At 41.1% G+C, this 19,148-nt stretch overlaps 1 protein-coding gene across 5 annotated transcripts in view; it reads right to left on the bottom strand.

Annotated features, from left to right (window-relative positions):
* The window catches only part of ITGB6 (integrin subunit beta 6), a 96,270-nt gene that overhangs the window by 37,337 nt on the left and 39,785 nt on the right, over positions 1-19,148 (bottom strand). For all 5 annotated transcript variants that reach the window (XM_055291989.1, XM_055291993.1, XM_055291991.1 and 2 more), the window contains one exon: positions 145-234. In XM_055291989.1, the coding sequence (XP_055147964.1) occupies positions 145-234 (90 nt within the window). The remainder of the gene's footprint in view (positions 1-144; positions 235-19,148) is intronic.

The following is a 19,148-nucleotide window of genomic DNA, read 5'->3' as shown; positions in this document are numbered from 1 at the left end:
ATTTTGGCTGCATTCATGCAGAGACTTTTTTTGGATAAGCACTCTCTCTACCAACAAGTAACTAACATTTAACTGCCTAAATCACATCTTAGTTTTTGAATACCAAAGAAATGCAAAAAAGAAGCCAGCTGTAAAATATCCTACTTCATAAGCTGAGATGATCAGCTGGAGAATGTTTCCGGAGTCCTTCTGAAGTAGCCCTACTGTAGCTCCAGGAATAAGTTTTGCGTAATTCTGTAAACAGAAAAAGAGTAAGTCAATCTTTGTTTCCTCACAGTAATTGAGAAAAGGGTGGGTTTGAGGCTGCTGGCTGTGATTGCCTCTATTTAACTGGCCAGGGAAAACAGGTTCGTGATAACAAACCTGCTTTTCTCCTGAAACTGTAGCCTTTACTTTGTGCTGCTTCCTGTGCTCAAGTGGAAAATGGACTGGACAGAGTCAGCACTGGGGAAATCTAGGGTCTGTGGTTGCCATGGTCTAGGGCTGTGATTTTTATCTCCAGAGGAGTCAAGTCTCAAATAATAGTAGCATTTATATAACATCTTCCATTTGTGAAGCATCCTTTGTCCAAAACGTTCTCAGCACCCACCCAGGAACTTCTCTTTTTGTAACGTTGCAGAAACCAAGGTTTGGTGCACATGGGCAATGAGGGGTATCAGGTCGCTCTGTAAGTCATTCAGTTTAGAGGCCTTAAGGAGTAACCGCTTGGTGGAGAAAAGAGAGTGAATTATTGGATGCTTGCACTGAGCTCTCCCTTCCTCCTGGTAATGAGCTCCCTTTCAGGATGCTAGCACCATGCTGGGGTTGGTTGGAATTGCTCCCACCACATCACCATGGAGTGAGTCAGAAGCTAGTGCAGAAAGCATTCTTTACCCACTGTGCTTTTTCCTGAGGAGTCATTCCCACCTGAGAACTGGCAATATGAGTTCATCATCACTCCAGGCATCGGGCATGGCCAGGGAATGAGGCACGGCAAAGAAGGGAATTTTCCAGACAGCTGGAAATTTCCCCACCCTGGAGTTTTATGTTTTAAATTTTGTTGTTTTCAAATGAAAAGTTTTCTAAGGTGTGTGATAGACATACCTGTCTTCTTAAACAAAGATTCCCCAAAATACTTTGGCCTTTTCTTGAAGGAATGGAGTTATACTTATCAATATTAACTACAGTTTTGCCAGGAATGCTGGTTCACGTCTGTAATCCCAGCACTTTGGGAGGTCAAGGCAGGCAGATCATTTGGACTCAGGAGTTCGAGACCCACCTGGCCAACATGGTGAAACCCCGTCTCTACTAAAAATACAAAAATTAGCTTGGTGTGGTGGCATGCCTGTAGTCCCAGCTACTTGGGGGCTGAGGCAGGAGAATCACTTAAGCCCAGGAGGTTGAGGCTGCAGTGAGCTGATATGTTGCCACTGCACTCCAGCCTGGGTGACAAAGTGAGACCCTGTCTCAAAAAAAAATCATAATAATAAATTAAATAAACTATGGTTCTGTAATCATCAAAGGCTTTTGAAATCTCTGGAGAGGTCACACCCATACCAAGTGTGCTCTGACTGTTACGTTGTTGTTTCTTATATGTGTTTTTAAATGATTTCTACCTTCTCCTTGGTGAGCTCTAAGGTATTACTCACCTACTAATTTACTCATTTATCTATTTACATTGCATTCAACATCTACTAAGTAGGTTTTCTGTACTGTACTATGTCAACACCACTCTTTCTTTCAGCTGTGGTCTTCTGAGTTGCTGTGTGCTATGAAATTGGATGACTGAATTTATTAAAATTGTATGCAGAAAAGAGTAAGTAAGCTTTGAGTAAAGGATTTAAGGCATCTCATATAGTTCAAACACAATGATATTCTATCTTATTTAAAGAAGATTTAAGTGTTTTAGAAAATGCACAAAACTAAATTAGAATGGATAATTGTCATTAATTATAATAGTGATACTAAGAAAATAAATTACGACAAAGAGAACCAAGGATAGGAACGAATGAAGCCAGGGCAACGTTAGAACACAGCATGCATGCAGGGTGCCCCGGGCACTTGCTAGAAGTGGGTCCCTGGGTGAGTCCAAGCTTTCTCCACCTGTGTGGAAAAATGGGCTTTGGTTTTGATTTGAGGGTTTGTAACGTTTCTCTTATTTCAGTGGTCACGACTGTGTTGAAGTTTGAAGTCAGTAGAAATCTAATTCTTTTTGTTGTTGTTGTTAATTTTTATTTTTAGAGACAAGGTCTCACTCCGTTGCCCAGGGTGGAGTGCAGTGGCCTGATCATAGCTCACTGTAGCCTCGAACTCCTAGGCTCAAGCAATGCTCTCACCTCAGCCTTTCAAAGTGTTGGGATTACAGGTGTGAGCCACTGAGCCTGGTAAAGTCTGAACTCTTAACAGTGTGAGATGCTGCTCTGCCTTGACACTGTTTTATTATTGAGAAGGCTGTGGGCAGTAATCCAGGTAACATTCCTTACCTTACTCTGAGTCCCACATTGCTGCCTGGTGATGGAGTACCCCCATTTGTTTCCCTGAGTCAGGGAAAGCTTGTAAAATACAAGGAAGGTGCTGGTTTACGGACTTACCTTTTCAAATAAACGTATGTCACAAAGGGCTGTGAAGCATGTGACATGTGGTTAACAGTGAATACCTACGCAGGAACTTGAATTCCACTTAAGTGAAGCTGGAATGTGTGTAAATTTGACTGATCCCAGAAGAGACGGCAGAGGGAACCTTTCGAGCTTGACAAAGAAAAGTTTAGGTCTCTTAGGAAAAGGATTTCAAGTCTCTTAGCTTTTTGTGAAACAATTATCGTTGAAAAACATCCTGAGAACCCCAAGATTGAGGTGTCACAGATATATTCTGCAAGGACTAGTTCAAGGGGCCTCCAAATTTGCGGTTAATTCTTGGCTAACAAAGCCAAACCCATCCACTTCCTAAAGCATAATTATAATCCTGCATGTGGTATGACATTTGGCATTTGGCTATTAGGACAAGTGGTTACCATTAATCACTGACTGCCACTAGAGTGACAATATAAAAGTGTTGGCAGCCAGTAGCAGTAACCAGTGGTTAACACTGACAATTGCACAGAGGAAAACTATTGATTAATTTCTGGATGCTGAGTTCCCCCAAAAGCATTTCAAATAATCAACTAAAAATATGGACAATTTGGCTTCCTGCTCTAACACTGTCAAAATTTATACTTTAAATATTGTAGTATTATGATTACTGTAAATATCACGTATCAAATGCCTTCCTTTCATTAAAGTCTTAACGCACTATTATAAATCGTTGTAATTAAACATGTTTAATGTTAGAAAAAGGATGATTTTGCATGCCTGGATGTGATGAATTATAGCATTTGTGACTCTAAAAGATGGTGCTTGGATATTAGAAATGGTGAACACTGCAAACATGATGTTGCATGAGCTGATTAGAAATGCAAGCTCTTATGCTTGGGCTTGAATTCTCTGTTATCTATCTGCAGATTATCCTAATTATGGATTTTCCCCGTCCTCCCTACCATACCACCCAGGAGTTCCTGAGGTTGCTTTTCTCACTCATTCTTTCTGATTACCTTAGTTTTCTTAACTTCCTTCTTCAAGTCCTATTTATCTCTTCACTCGGCCCCCATCTCCAAAAAAATTACGTATATATCCAACAGTCTGCATTTGTTCCCTGGAAATCTCCTCTTTGTGGAAGAGAAAGGATAAGAAACCGACAGAGAGCTATTTAGCAGGCAGGTGTGATACAGAGGAAACACCTGCATTCCCACCTGCACATCCTGGGCTCCTCTCAGAGAGGGACTCCCAGTTTGGTGCCTCCCAGTGTCTGGCTGCCAGAACCAGCTGTCAGGTGTGCACTCCTGCTTGGCTCAGGGCAGAGGAACATGCGGTCACACACCTGCTGCCTGGTTAACTGTGGACAGGCTGTTGGTTGGCCTTCTCTTCAAAAAGACTCCTGTTGAGGACCTCGCAGAGCCTCTCTGGCTTTGGTGATATCCTGGCTTTCTGACCTGCAGAACGGGCAGCTCCTGATGTTACCCCCACTCCTGCTCCAACTGTACCTCCTGTGTGGTTAGCTCTTCAGAACCTGGCTGTCTGCTGGGTCAGTGTTTCGTATTAACTGTATCCTTGCTGGGTGCCTTGATTTGGTTTCTGCTTTGGACAGTAACTCTACTAGGCCCTTATAGCCCACTCTTGTGACATTTCTACTATAGTCTCAGAGACCCCTCCCACCTCAGAGCTCAGTAGCCCTCATTTGATAGAGACCATGTGAGGCATGCCCCTCATTTGATCATGAGAAGTCACAAGTTGAGTGGTCACATATCAGCTAGCAGCAATTTTTTTCTTACCTTTATTATTATTTTAATGGATGCATAATAAACTGTACATATTTATGGGGTACAGTGTGATATTTTGATACACATATATGATGTTTAATGATCAAATCTATCACATTTTAATAAAGAATTTGTAAAACCAAATGCTCAGAGATGCCGGCTGCTTCCATTTAGACTCTCTGCTTGCTTAACTCTCTTTATGAAGCCTCACTAATATGTCACTAATGTTACTTTATTTTATGCTCAAAGCACTGTTTGTTTTCAATATCATATTACTAACCAACATCAGTGTTTCTAATCTGAAAATAGACTTACTATATGTATTCTACTGAAATACATGTACTAAAAGATTGGCTTGCATAGACTGAGAATATATGATGTCATATAATCTGCTCACAAATTTCTCTTCTAATCTTTCTAAGTATTTTTTGTCATTACTTTGTATCTCTTTAGCCAGCAGCTAGCATTCTCTCTCTCTCTCTCTCTCTCCCTGTTTCTCTCTCTCTCTTTCTTTCTTATAAACTTTAATGGCAGCATAACATACAGAGTGTGCCAGTAGTAAGTATATAGTTCAAGAAATATTTAAAGAGTAAACAAGCAAATACCATCACCCAGAAAAATCAAGAAATAGAATATAAGCTAGGTTCAGTGGCTCATGCCTGTAATCCCAACACTTTGGGAGGCTGAGGTGGGTATATCACTCAAGTCTAGGGGTTCGAGACCGGCCAGGTAACATAGTGAGACTCCATCTTTACAAAAAATACAAAAATTAGCCTGGCATGTTGGTGTGCACCTGCAGTCCCAGCTACTGGAAGGCTGAGGTGGGACGATTGCTTGAATCTGGGAGGTTGGGGCTGCAGCCACTGCATTCCAGCCTGGGTGACAGAGTGAGACCTTGCCTCAGAAAAAAAAAAGAAAGGAAAGGAAAGGAAAGAAGGAAAGAAGGAGAAAGGAAGAAAGAAAGAAGAAAGAAAAGAAAGAGAATATAACCAGCTCCCTAGTATCTTCCCTTGTATTGCCTCCCAGTCATTACTTCTCCCCACAAACGCACAACTATTTTGACTTTTATCACTGTAGAAGTCAGGGGAGTTATCTTCACGGCCTTGTGGTTAACAAGAATATCTTAAGTAGGATAGAAAAAGCACTACCCATAAAGGAAAAGATTAATAAATAAGACTTAAAATTAATAATTTCATTTATAGATTTAATGCAATGCCAATCAAAATGCCATCAAATTATTTTGTGGATATGAACAAACTGATTCTAAAGTTTCCATGGAAAGGCAAAAGATCTAGAATAGCCAACTCAACACTAAAGATGAACAAAGTTGGAGGACTGACACTATCTGACTTCAAGACTTACTATAAAGCTGAAGCAATCCAAAGAGTGTGGTATTGACAAAAGAATAGTCAGACAAATGTAACAGAACAGAGAGCCCAGAAATAGACCCACATAAATATAGTCAATTTATCCTTGACAAAGGAGCAAAGGCAACACAATGGAGCAAGGATAGTCTTTTCAACAAACGGTGCTTGAACAACTGGACATCCACATGAAAAAAAAATCTGGACACATTATTACACCCTTCACAAACATTAGCTCAAAATGATCACAGACCTAAATGTAAAATGCAAAACCATAAAACTCCAAAAAGATAATGGTAGAAAAATCTAGATTATCTTGAGTATGTTGATGACTTTTTAGATATAACACCAAAGGCACAATCCATGAAAGAAAAAATTGGTAAGCTGGACTTAAAATTAAAAACTTCTACGCTGTGAAAGACGATGTCAAAAGAACAAGAAAACAAGTCATGGACTGGAAGAAAATATTTGCAAAATACACATCTACTATAGGACTATCACCAAAATATACAAAGAACTCTTAAAACTCAACAAGAAAACAAACATTTCAATTAAAAAATGATCCAAAGACCCTCACAGACATATTACCAAAGAAGATACAGACATGGCAAATAGGCATATGAAAAGATGCTCCACATTAAATGTCAGCAGGGAAATGCAAATTAAACAATAATGAAATGCCTTTATGCATGTATTAGAATGGCCCAAATCCAGAACACTGACAACACCAAATGCTGACTAGGATGTGGAGCAATAGGAATTCTCATTCGTTGCTGGTGGGAATGCAAAATGATACAGCCACTACAAAAGACAGTGTGGTAGTTTCTTGCAAAACAAAACAAACACTTACTATATGATCCAGTGATCAAACTCTTTGGAATTTACCAAAAAGAGTTGAACACTTCCGAGATGGCCGAATAGGAACAGTTCCGGTCTGCAGCTCCCAGCATGACCGACGCAGAAGACAGGTGATTTCTGCATTTTCAACTGAGGTACCTAGTTCATCTCATTGGGACTGGCTGGACAGAGGGTGCAGCTGACAGTGGGTGAGCCAAAGCAGGGCGGGGCATTGCCTCACCCGGAAAGTGCAAAGGGTCGGGGGGATTTCCGTTTCCTAGCCAAGGGAAGCCGTGACAGACTACCTGGAAAAATGAGACATTCCCACACAAATACCATGCTTTTCCCAAGGTCCTAGCAACCGGCAGACAAAGTGATTCCCTCCTGTACCTGGCTAAGTGGCTCCCACGCCCATGGAGCCTTGCTCACTGCTAGTGCAGCAGTCTGAGATCGATCTGCGAGAGGGCAGCCTGGCTGGGGAAGGGGCATCTGTCATTGCTGAGGCTTTAGTAGGTAAACAAAGCAGCCAGGAAGCTCAAATTGGGTGCAGCCCACCGCAGCTCAACAGGGCCTACTGCCTCTAGACTCCACCACTGTAGGCAGGACATAGCTGAATAAAAGGCAGCAGACAACTTCTGCAGACTGAAACGTCCCTGTCTGACAGCTCTGAAGAGAGCAGTGGTTCTCTTAGCACGGCGTTTGAGCTCTGAGAACGGTCAGACTGCCTCCTCAAGTGGGTCCCTGATCCCCATGTAGCCTAACTGGGAGACACCTCCCAGTAGGGGCCGACAGACACCTGATATAGGCAGCTGCCCCTCTGGGACAAAGCTTCCAGAAGAAGGATCAGGCAGCAATATTTTCTGTTGTGCAATATGCTGTTCTGCTGGTGATACCCAGACAAACAGGGTCTGGAGTGGAACTCCAGCAAACTCCAACACACCTGCAGCTGAGGGACCTGACTGTTAGAAGGAAAACTAACAAACAGAAAAGAATAGCATCAACATCAACAAAAAGGACATCTACACCAAAACCCTATCTGTAGGACACCAACATCAAAGACCAAAGGTAGATTAAATCACAAAGATGGGGAGAAACCAGAGCAGAAAAGCTGAAAATTCTAAAAATCAGAGTGCCTCTTCTCCTCCAAAGAATCGCAGCTCCTCACCAGCAATGGAACAAAGCTGGACGGAGAATGACTTTGACAAGTTGACAGAAGTAGGCTTCAGAAGGTCTGTAATAACAGACTTCTCCAAGTTAAATGAGGATGTTTGAACCCCTTGCAAGGAAGCTAAAAACCTTGAAAAAAGACTGGACAAATGGCTAACCAGAATAAACAGTGTAGAGAAGGCCTTAAATGACCTGATGGAGCTGAAAACCATGGCACAAGAACTTCATGATGCATGCACAATCTTCAATAGCCAGTTCAATCAAGTGGAAGAAAGGGTATCAGTGATTGAAGATCAAATTAATAAAATAAAGCAAGAAAACAAGGTTAGAGAAAAAAGAGTAAAAAGAAACCAACAAAGCCTCCAAGAAATAGGGAAGTATGTGAAAAGACCAAATCTATGTTTGATTGGTGTACCTGAAAGTGATGGGGAGAATGGAACCAAGTTGGAAAACACTCTTCAGGATATTATCCAGGAGAACTTCCCCAACATAGCAAGGCAGGCCAACATTCAAATTCAGGAAATACAGAGAACACTACAAAGATACTCCTCGAGAAGAGCAACCCCAAGACACGTAATTATCAGATTCACCAAAGTTGAAATGAAGAAAAAGTGTTAAGGACAGCCAGAGAGAAAGGTCAGTTTACCCACAAAGGGAAGCCCATCAGGTTAACAGCAGATCTCTTGGCAGAAACCCTACAGCCAGAAGAGAGTGGGGGCCAATATTCAACATTCTTAAAGAAAAGAATTTTCAACCTAAAATTTCATATCCAGCCAAACTAAGCTTCATAAGTGAAGGAGAAAAAAAATCCTTTACAGACAAGCAAATGCTGAGAGATTTTGTCACCGCCAGGCCTGCCTTACAAGAGCTCCTGAAGAAAGCACTAAAGATGGAAAGAAACAACTGGTACCAGCCACTGCAAAAACATGCCAAATTGTAAAGGACATTGATGCTATGAAGAAACTACATCAATTAACAGGCAAAATAACCAGCGAACATCATAATGACAGGATGAAATTCACACATAACAATATTAACTTTAAATGTAAAGGGGCTAAATGTCCCAATTAAAAGACACAGACTGGCAAATTGGATAAAGAGTCAAGACCCATTGGTGTGTATTCAGGAGACACATCTCATGTGCAAAGACACATATAGGCTCAAAATAAAGGGATGGAGGAAGATCTACAAAGCAAATGGAAAGCAAAGAAAAAGCAGGGGTTGCAATCCTAGTCTCTGATAAACAGACTTTAAACCAACAAAGATCAAAAGAGACAAAGAAGGCCATTACATAATGGTAAAGGGATCAATTCAACAAGAAGAGCTAACTATCCTAAATATATATGCACCTAACACAGGAGCACCCAGATTCGTAAAGCAAGTCCTCAGAAACCTACAAAGAGACTTAGACACACATATAAAAATAATGAGAGATTTTAACACCCCACTGTCAACATTAGACAGATAAACAAGGCAGAAGCTTAACAAGGATATCTAGGACCTGAACTCAGCTCTGCAACAAGCAGACCTAATAGATATCTACAGAACTCTCCACCCCAAATCAACAGAATATACGTTCTTCTCAGCACCACATTGCACTTATTCTAAAATTGACCACATAATTGGAAGTAAAGCACTCCTCAGCAAATGTAAAAGAACATAAATCACAATGAACTGTCTCTCATACCACAGTGCAATAAAATTAGAACTCAGGATTAAGAAACTCATTGAAAACTGCACAACTACATGGAAACTGAAAAACTTGCTCCTAAATGACTACTGGGTAAATAACAAAATGAAGGCAGAAATAAAGAAGTTCTTTGAAACCAATGAGAACAAAGACATAACATAACAGAATCTCTGGGACACATTTAAAGCAGTGTGTAGAGGGAAATTTATAGCACTAAAAGCCCACAAGAGAAAGCAGGAAAGATCTAAAATCGACACCCTAACAACACAATTAAAAGAACTAGAGAATAAAGAGTAAATAAATTCAAAAGCTAAAAGAAGACAAGAAATAACTAAGATCAGAGCAGAACTGAAAGAGGTAAGAGACACAAAAAACCCTTCAAAAAGTCAATGAATCTAGGAGCTGGCTTTTTGAAAAGATCAACAAAATTGATAGACCACTAGCAAGACTAATAAAGAATAAAAGAGAGAAGAATCAAATAGATGCAATAAAAATGATAAACGGGATATCACCACTGATCCCACAGAAATAAAAACTACCATCAAAGAATACTATAAATACCTCAACGCAAATAAACTAGAAAATCTAAAAGAAATAGATAAATTCCTGGGCACATACACCCTCCCAAGACTAAACCAGGAAGAAGTTGAATCTCTGAATAGAACAAAAACAGGCTCCAAAATTGAGGCAATAGTTAATAGCATATCAACCAAAAAAAGTCCAGGACCAGACGAATTCACAGCCGAATTCTAACAGAGATACAAAGAGGAGCTGGTACTATTCCTTCCGAAACTATTCCAATCAATAGAAAGAGAGGGAATCCTCCCTAACTCATTTTATGAGGCCAACATCATCCTGATAACAAAGCCTGGCAGAGACACAACAAAAAAAGAGAATATTAGACCAATATCCCTGATGAACATCAGTGTGAAAATCCTCAATAAAATACTGGCAAACCAAATCCAGCGGCACATCAAAAAGCTTATCCACCATGATCAAGTCGGCTTCATCCCTGAGATGCAAGGCTGGTTCAACATACGCAAAACAATAAACATAATCCATCACATAAACAGAATCAACAACAAAAACCACACGATTATCTCAATAGATGCAGACAAGGCCTTTGACAAAATGCAACAGCCCTTCATGCTAAAAACTCTCGATAAACTAGGTATTGATGGAACGTATCTCAAAATAATAAGAGCTATTTATGTCAAACCAAAAGCCAGTATCATACGGAATGGGCAAAAACTGGAAGCATTCCCTATGAAAACTGGCACAAGACAAGAATGCCGTCTCTCACCACTCCTATTCAATATAGTATTGGAAGTTCTGGCCAGGGCAATCAGGCAGGAGAAAGAAATAAAGGGTATTCAATTAGGAAATGAGGAAGTCAAATTGTCCCTATTTGCAGATGACATGATTGTATATTTAGAAAACCTCATTGTCTCAGCCCAAAATCTCCTTAAGCTGATAAGCAACTTCAGCAAAGTCTCAGGATACAAAATCAATGTCCAAAAATCACAAGCATTCCTATACACTATTAACAGACAAACAGAGAGCCAAATCATGAGTGAACTCCCATTCACAATTGCTACAAAGAGTATAAAATACCTAGGAAACCAATTTACAAGGGATGTGAAGGACCTCTTCAAGGAGAACTACAAACGAAATAAAAGAGGACAGAAACAAATGGAAGAACATTCCACACTCATGGATAGGAAGAATCAATATTGTGAAAATGGTCATACTGTCCAAGGTAATTTATAAGTTCAATGCCATCCTCATTAAGCTACCAAAGACTTTCTTCGCAGAATTGGAAAAAACTACTTTAAAGTTCACATGGAACTTTATAAACTTTATCATATGGAACAAAAAAGAGCCCACATTGCCAAGACAATCTTAAGCAAAAAGAACGAAGCTGGAGGGATCACGCTACCTGACTTCAACTATGATACAAGGCTACAGTAACCAAAATAGCATGGTACTGGTACCAAAACAGATATATAGACCAATGGAACTGAACAGAGCCCTCAGAAATAACACCACACATCTACAACCATCTGATCTTTGACAAACCTGACAAAAACAAGAAATGAGGAAAGGATTCCCTATTTAATAAATGGTGCTGGGAAAACTGGCTAGCCATATGTAGAAAGCTGAAACTGGATCCCTTCCTTACACCTTACACAAAAATTAATTCAAGATGGATTAAAGACTTAAATGTTAAACCTAAAACCATAAAAACCCTAGAAGAAAACCTAGACAATACCATTCAGGACATAGGCATGGGCAAGGACTTCATGTCTAAAACACCAAAAGCAATGGCAACAAAAGCCAAAATTGACAAACGGGATCTAATTAAACTAAAGAGCTTCTGCACAGCAAAAGAAACTACCATCAGAGTGAACAGGCAACCTTCAGAATGGGAGAAAATTTTTGCAATCTACCCATCTGACAAAGGGCTAGTATCCAGAATCTACAAAGGACTCAAACAAATTTACAAGAAAAAAAACCCCGTAAAAAGTGGACAAAGGATATGAACAGACACTTCTCAAAAGAAGACATTTATGCAGGCAACAGATACATGAAAAAACACTCATCATCACTGGTTATCAGAGAAATGCAAATCAAAACCACAGTGAGATACCATCTCACACTAATTAGAATGGCATTCATTAAAAAGTCAGGAAACAACAGGTGCTGGAGAGGATGTGGAGAAATAGGAACACTTTTACACTGTTGGTGGGAGTATAAATTAGTTAAACCATTGTGGAAGACAGTGTGGCGATTCCCCAAGGATCTCGAACTAGAAATACCATGTGACCCAGCCATCCCATTACTGGGTATATACCCAAAGGACTATAAATCATGCTGCTATAAAGACACATACACACGTATGTTTACTGTGGCACTATTCACAATAGCAAAGACTTGGAACCAACCCAAATGTCCATTGATAGACTGGATTAAGAAAATGTGGCACATATACACCATGGAATACCATGCAGCCATAAAAAAGGATGAGTTCATGTCCTTTGTAGGGACATGGATGAAGCTGGAAACCATCATTCTCAGCAAACTATCACAAGGACAGAAAACCAAACACTGAATGCTATCACTCATAGGTGGGAATTGAACAATGAGAACACATGGACACAGGAAGGGGAACATCACACAGTGGGGCCTGTTGTGTGGTAGGGGGCTGGGGGAGGGATAGCATTAGGAGAAATACCTAACATAAATGATGAGTTGATGGGTGCAGCAAACCAACATGACACATGTATACCTATGTATCAAACCTGCACTTTGTGCTTATGTACCCTAGAACTTAAAGTACATAAAAAAAGAGTTGAACACTTATGTCCACACAAAAACGTGTACATAGATGTTTATACCTGCTTCACTCATAATTGCCAAAACCCAGAAGCAACCAAGATGTCCTTTAGTAGGTGAATAGGTTAAAAAAAAAAAAAGCTGTGGTACATTCATCAAATGAAACATGATTCAGAGCTAGAAAGAAATGAGTTATCGAGCTATGAGAAGACGGAGGAAGTTTAAATGCATATTATTAAGTGAAAGAAGCCAATCTGAAAAAGCTACATATGGCAGTTGGTATGGTTTGGATTTGGGTCATCGCCCAAATCTCATGTTGAATTGTAATCCCCAGTGTTGGAGAAGGGGCCTGGTTGGAGGTGATTGGATCATGGGGGCGAAGTTTCCCCTTGCTGTTCTGGTGATAGTGAGTGAGCTCTCATGAGATCTGGTTGTTTAAAAGCATGTAGCACCTCCCCCTTCTCTCTTCCTCCTTCTCTGTGCCTGCTTTTCCTTCATGTTCTTCCATGACTGTAAGTTTCCCAAGGCCTCCCCAGCCATGCTTCCTGTACAGCCTGCAGAACTCTGAGTCAATTAAACCTCTTTTTCTTTATAAATTACCCAGTCCCAAGTAGTTCTTTATAGCAATGTGAGAACAGACTAATAAAGTAGTATTTCGACCATATGGCATTCTGGAAAAGGCAAAACTGTGGAGCCAGTAAACAGACGAGTGGATGGCAGAGGTTGGGGGCCAGTAAGAGAGGGAGGAATAGGCAGAACACAGAGAAGTTTTAGAGCAGTGAAACTACTCTGTATGATACTACGAAGTGGATACATAATAATTGTACATAACTCATAAAGTGTACAACACCAAGAGTGAACCCTAATGTAAACTCTGGACTTTGGGTGATAATGATGTATCAATGTAGGTTCATCAGTTATGACAAATGTACTACTGTGGTGGGAGATGATGATAATAATGCGAAAGGCTATACATTTATGGAGACAGGAGATATACGGGAAATCTCTCTATACCTTCTACTCAATTTGCTGTGAACCTAAAACTGCTTGAAAAATTTGTTTTTAAAAATTAAGAATTTTATTCTCAAAAGATGCCTTTAAGAGTATGAGAAGGAGGCACTCAGTGGGAGGAAAATATCTGTAGTACATGCATGTAACCAAGGACATGGTGCCAGAATATCTAAACGATTCTACATATCAACAAGAAGAAGATATCTTAATCAAAATGTATATGCAAGTGGCAAATAAGTATGTGAAGTGTTCAACATCAGGAATCTCTAGAGAAATGTACATTAAAACCACAATGAGATACCACTGTGCACTCACTTCACTAGAATGGCTAAAATTACAAAACTGAAAATGCTCTCATACACTTGTAGTAGAAGTGTAAATTGGTACAACTATTTTGGAAAACTAGTTGGCAGTATCTACTAAAGCTGAACATAAGCACACTCTATGACCTAGCAATTCTACTCCTATAGAAATGGGCCAACAGAATGTATGACTATTCCAAGACGAATGCATAGAGAAGGATTCATTGTTGTTGTCATCAAGGGGATGCTTCCGGGTAATCAAGATGCCACTTAAATTGCAGAAAGCGCAGGTAATTCTGAAAGGGGCTCAGTTCTGTTGAGCATTTGACCACAAGGAGTCATCAGCTCCTAATGGATTCCTCTACCCGAGGACAAAGCCAAGGGAGGTGTAGACCTGGCGGATTGCTTGGCTCTCACAGGAATCTCATCTGCCTCTTTCTATGCCTCTCCCCTTCCTCAGGAGCAGCAGCTGCCAACTCAGGGGTCTTACAACAGGATTGAGAGGTCCTCACAAGCCTCTTGACATCCCCAAGCACCTCCTGCATCCTCTGAAACCCAAGGCTCTCGGAGAGACCTTGTTATAGCCTCGGGATAATGGCAGGAATGCATGGGGGAGTGGACCACATTGCTTTTCATCTACTCAGGGTTAGTGGGCTCAGGGAACCCTACCACCATCAGGAAAAGAATAGCTAGAGCTAACCTTTAGACCTCGCAGTTGTTCCCTTTCATTGTTCACAGAAGTTCTATTATTTAGGTACCATTATTATTCCTGTTTTATGGCCATGATCATGAGGTTCCGAAAGTGCAGTTAATTTGCCTGATGTCATCCAGCCAGGAAGTGGAAGGGCTGAACCCATACACTCATATCCTCTTTCCTTATATTCTCTTTCTAGAGCCAGATTTCTTAACCAGATCACTTCTGTTAGGTGCCTGGCAATGGCTATCTTCGACTTGCGATGTCATTGTTGACCTCCGAGGGAGGTTAATGAGTAAGCCTGACTGGGTATGTTCACTTCCTTGGGTTGCCGAAGTCCCACAAACTGGGTGGCTTGCAACAACAGAAATTGTTCTGTTCTGGAGGCTGGAAGTCTGAGCTCCATGCTTGCCTCTTTATAGCTTCTGGCAGCAATCCTTGGAGCTCCTTGGCTTGTAGATGCAGCTCTCCAGTCTCTGCGTCCATTGTCACATGATGTTCTCCTTCAAGTGTCAGTGCCTCTGTGTCTCTTCATATAAGGACACCAGTCATATTCAATTAAGGGTCTGTCCTACTCCAGTATGACCTCCTATTAGGTTAACTTATTATTTCCACAATGACCCTGTTTCCAAATAAGGTCACATTCTGTGGTACTGGGCATTAGATCTTTAACAAATTTTTTTTTTTTTTTTTTTTTTTTTTTTTTTTTTTTTGAGACGGAGTCTCGCTCTGTCGCCCAGGCTGGAGTGCAGTGGCGCAATCTCGGCTCACTGCAAGCTCCGCCTCCCGGGTTCACGCCATTCTCCTGCCTCAGCCTCTCCGAGTAGCTGGGACTACAGGCGCCCGCCACCACGCCCGGCTAATTTTTTGTATTTTTAGTAGAGACGGGGTTTCACCGTGGTCTCGATCTCCTGACCTCGTGATCCACCCGCCTCGGCCTCCCAAAGTGCTGGGATTACAAGCGTGAGCCACCGCGCCCGGCCCTTTAACATATTTTTTAAAGGAAGAGGGGGACATGATTCAAATCATAACACTGGACTAGGGTTCTTTTGATTTCTTTAACCTAAAGCCTTAGTTTTAACTGGACAGGTAAGTACCTTGCCCAGTCACAGATGTAATACGTGGTAGAAATAGGTGTTGATTGTATAGCCATTGTTCACTCTTCTCCACCAGGCCTCTGCCAGAGAAACTAGCGCAAATGCTAGCCGCAAGTGAGGGTGGGAATCTTATTAGAAATTTAAGATAATAATGCTATATATATACACATGCATATGTCTATATATGGACTTACAGATTATAGAACACTTATTATAAGGATTTAGAGATTATGGAGCACTTTTCTACCCAGAGCAAAAAGAAAAGGAGAAAAAGGGTTGTGGCTGTAATGACTTTCAAACTCAAAGGCTACAGTTTGAAAGAAATGTAGGAAGTAGCAAAAGCATAGAGGCAAAAAAAAAAAAAAAAAATCCTAGGGGAATGTATTGTGCTATTTATCTGGTCAAAGAAAAACAGCTCTTTGCTGGCAAAGCCTCGCTTTTGTGGAGCCATGTGCTTCTTCCAGAGCTAGGGGCGGACTGGGTTTGCTGAAATGAGTCCTTCTTCAGAAGGCTTTCTTTCCGTGAGGTCTTTCACTCTTGTGGGGTTTTATTCTGCTGGTTCTCACGTTCATTATCAGTAAATGCAGGGCTTCCAGTATTATGCAAAAGTTTACCCCCAGGCTCAACTGTGTTACTAGGACACCCAAGATTCCAAAAAGAACATGTAATTGTTCCTGGCAGAAGGGTAGCATGAATGTCTGTCTCTGGGTTGCATGATATCTGCTTTGCCTTCAGGCTTTCAATTGTCAGCATTCCATAGGCAGGCAGGTAGCGATGGGAGTGTGCTAATTAGATCAGGTGCTTGATCTTGAAGTCTGCCCCAGCAATGACTAGGTAGTCGGCATCGGAACTTTTGAGCACTACCTGTTTTTCTCCCAGTCTGCCCAGAATGTAATTATCTTGTCAGCCAAGAAGCTGGAGCACACAGCTGAGCGAGTGCTCGGCAGCAGTAACAGAGTGATAAGGGAAGACAAATGGATCCACCGTGGATCCACCGTGCATGACTGTTCTGAGACAAACAAATGCACAGAGAGGCACTGGAGAATGGAGACTTAGAGAACAAAGAGGCTGCATTGAGTATTTTGTTCCTGAGGATACTACAGATCTTCCCTCAATAAGATTACCTTGCCTTTGGAGAGGAATTGCAGAACTTTGCTGACCAATTCAACTCCCAAAGCTTTAGAAAGCTCTTTTAAAATAGGAAGCGATGTGGGGTTCAGTAGCAGCCTATGTGCTTTGCAGGCCAAACGGCAGGTAATTAAACTTTGAAAGATGACTAGTAGGAAGGCAATGAAGGGGACGAGAAAATAGCAAGTAGGTGTATGTGCAAGGACTGCAAAAGAGGTTTCAGCTCTTGATATTCGAAGTGCGATTTGTGGACTGACAGCAGCAATTATCACCTGGAAGCTTGTTAGAAATGCAGATTCTCAGCTGGGCACGATGGCTCATGCCTGTAATCCCAGCACTTTGGGAGGCTGAGGGGGGGTGGATCACAAGGTCAGGAGATTGAGGCCATCCTGGCCAACATGGTGAAACCCCTTCTCTAATAAAAATACAAAAATTAGCTGGGCGTGGTGGTGTGCACCTGTAGTCCCCACTACTCAGGAGGCTGAGGCAGGAGACTCGCTTGAACCCAGGAGGCAGAGATTGCAGTGAGCTGAGATCGCACCACTACACTCCAGCCTGGGCAATAGAGTGAGACTCCATCTCAAAAAAAAAAAAGAAGAAGAAATGCAGACTCTCAGGCCCCAGCCCAGACCTCTTGAATGACAGTCTGCATTTTAAGAGGCCCCCATCCCCCAGGTTGATTGGATACACCAGTTAAAAAGGAAAAAAAAACGAAAAAACCACTGGTGTCTGGGTCTCAGCCCCAGAGATACTAACTCAATTGGATCAGGGTGTAGCCTACACATTGGGTTTGTTAGTGAAGCTCCCTACCTGATTCTAATGAGCACCCAAATTTGAGAACTGCTGGTGTAGGACAGTCTATCAGAGGGGTTGTAGTGATTTGGAAAATAAAGGCATAAGGTTTTTAAATCTATATACCCACAGTTTATCCAGGGTTTTCAGCCTATCATACACCTGTGACATCTATACCCAGCAACAAAAGTATTTTTGGATGCCTGCTACCCATAGAATAGCACCCTGCTTACTTTCCACTGCCTTCAAGATTGAAGGGTCTGGTTTCCGCCTACCTCTCCTGCTCCATCTCCTTCTACCCCTACTCACTCCAGGCCAACTGGCCTTTTTTCCTTTTCTCAAGCACACTGGGAACTGAGTCCTTTGCTGCCTCAGGGCCTTTGCCCATGCCTTTGCCTCTTGAAAACTCCTCAGTCTTCAGCTTGTTTCCTCATTATCACTTCCGGAAAGGCATCTTCCATGAAATTTCTATCCAAGGAAAGTCTCACTTTCTCCCCCTTAATTACAGTCCATGGCTGCACACTATTCTTTTCCATTTCTTCGATAACACTATTAAAAGTTGTAATTGGTTGTTTTTTCATTAATTGTTTCTTGTCTATTTCCCCCTACTAGATTACAAGTCCATGGGGACAAAACAGGGTCTTTTTTTATTCTCCTCTATACTCCTAGGGCCTAGTCCAGTGCTTGGCACATGGAAAACACATAAATATTTGTAGAATGAACGAACGAAGGCAGGGATTGGCTATGTCCCACGGGCCATATTTGGCCTGTTGCTTGTTTTGTAAATAACTATGCTCATTTATTTACGTATTGTCCATGGCTGCTTTCATGCTACAATGAGAGTTGAATAATCATGACAGAAACTGTGTGGCCACAATGCCTAACTTACTATTTGACCCTTTGTAGATAGGCGGCCAGATAAAATACAGAAAGCTCAGATAAATTGGAAAGCAGAGAAACAATGAAAAATTTTTAGTGTACATGTGGTCCAAATATTCCATGGGACATATTTATACTAATAATTATTTGTTGCTTACTTGACATTCAAATTTAACTGGATCTCCTGGATTTTTATGTGCTGAATCTGAAAACCCTATAGAAAAAAGTGTGCCAACTCTTGAATTAATAAATAATTACCTCAACTGTTCAAGTTCAACAAATAATGATTCCAAAATTTTCTGTTTATTTTCTGAAGATTCAATATTGCCAAGACAACAAAATGTTAAACTATGTTATCATTAACACTAGTCCCTTGGTAGGATATTTGGGGCTTTTCTGGATAATCAGGCATAAAATGAAAATGGAAAATACTCTTAAACTCTTCTTATGTCTCGGAGGTTGTCAGTTTCACTTGTCCTTTTGTGCCTGGATGCCATATGTGATTGTTTCAAAGGCTATGC

The sequence above is a fragment of the Symphalangus syndactylus genome, chromosome 9, assembly GCF_028878055.3.
Source record: "Symphalangus syndactylus isolate Jambi chromosome 9, NHGRI_mSymSyn1-v2.1_pri, whole genome shotgun sequence".
Taxonomy (NCBI): domain Eukaryota; kingdom Metazoa; phylum Chordata; class Mammalia; order Primates; family Hylobatidae; genus Symphalangus; species Symphalangus syndactylus.
Note: the sequence above shows the minus strand (reverse complement) of the source record. Positions and strands in the feature narration are given on the sequence as shown.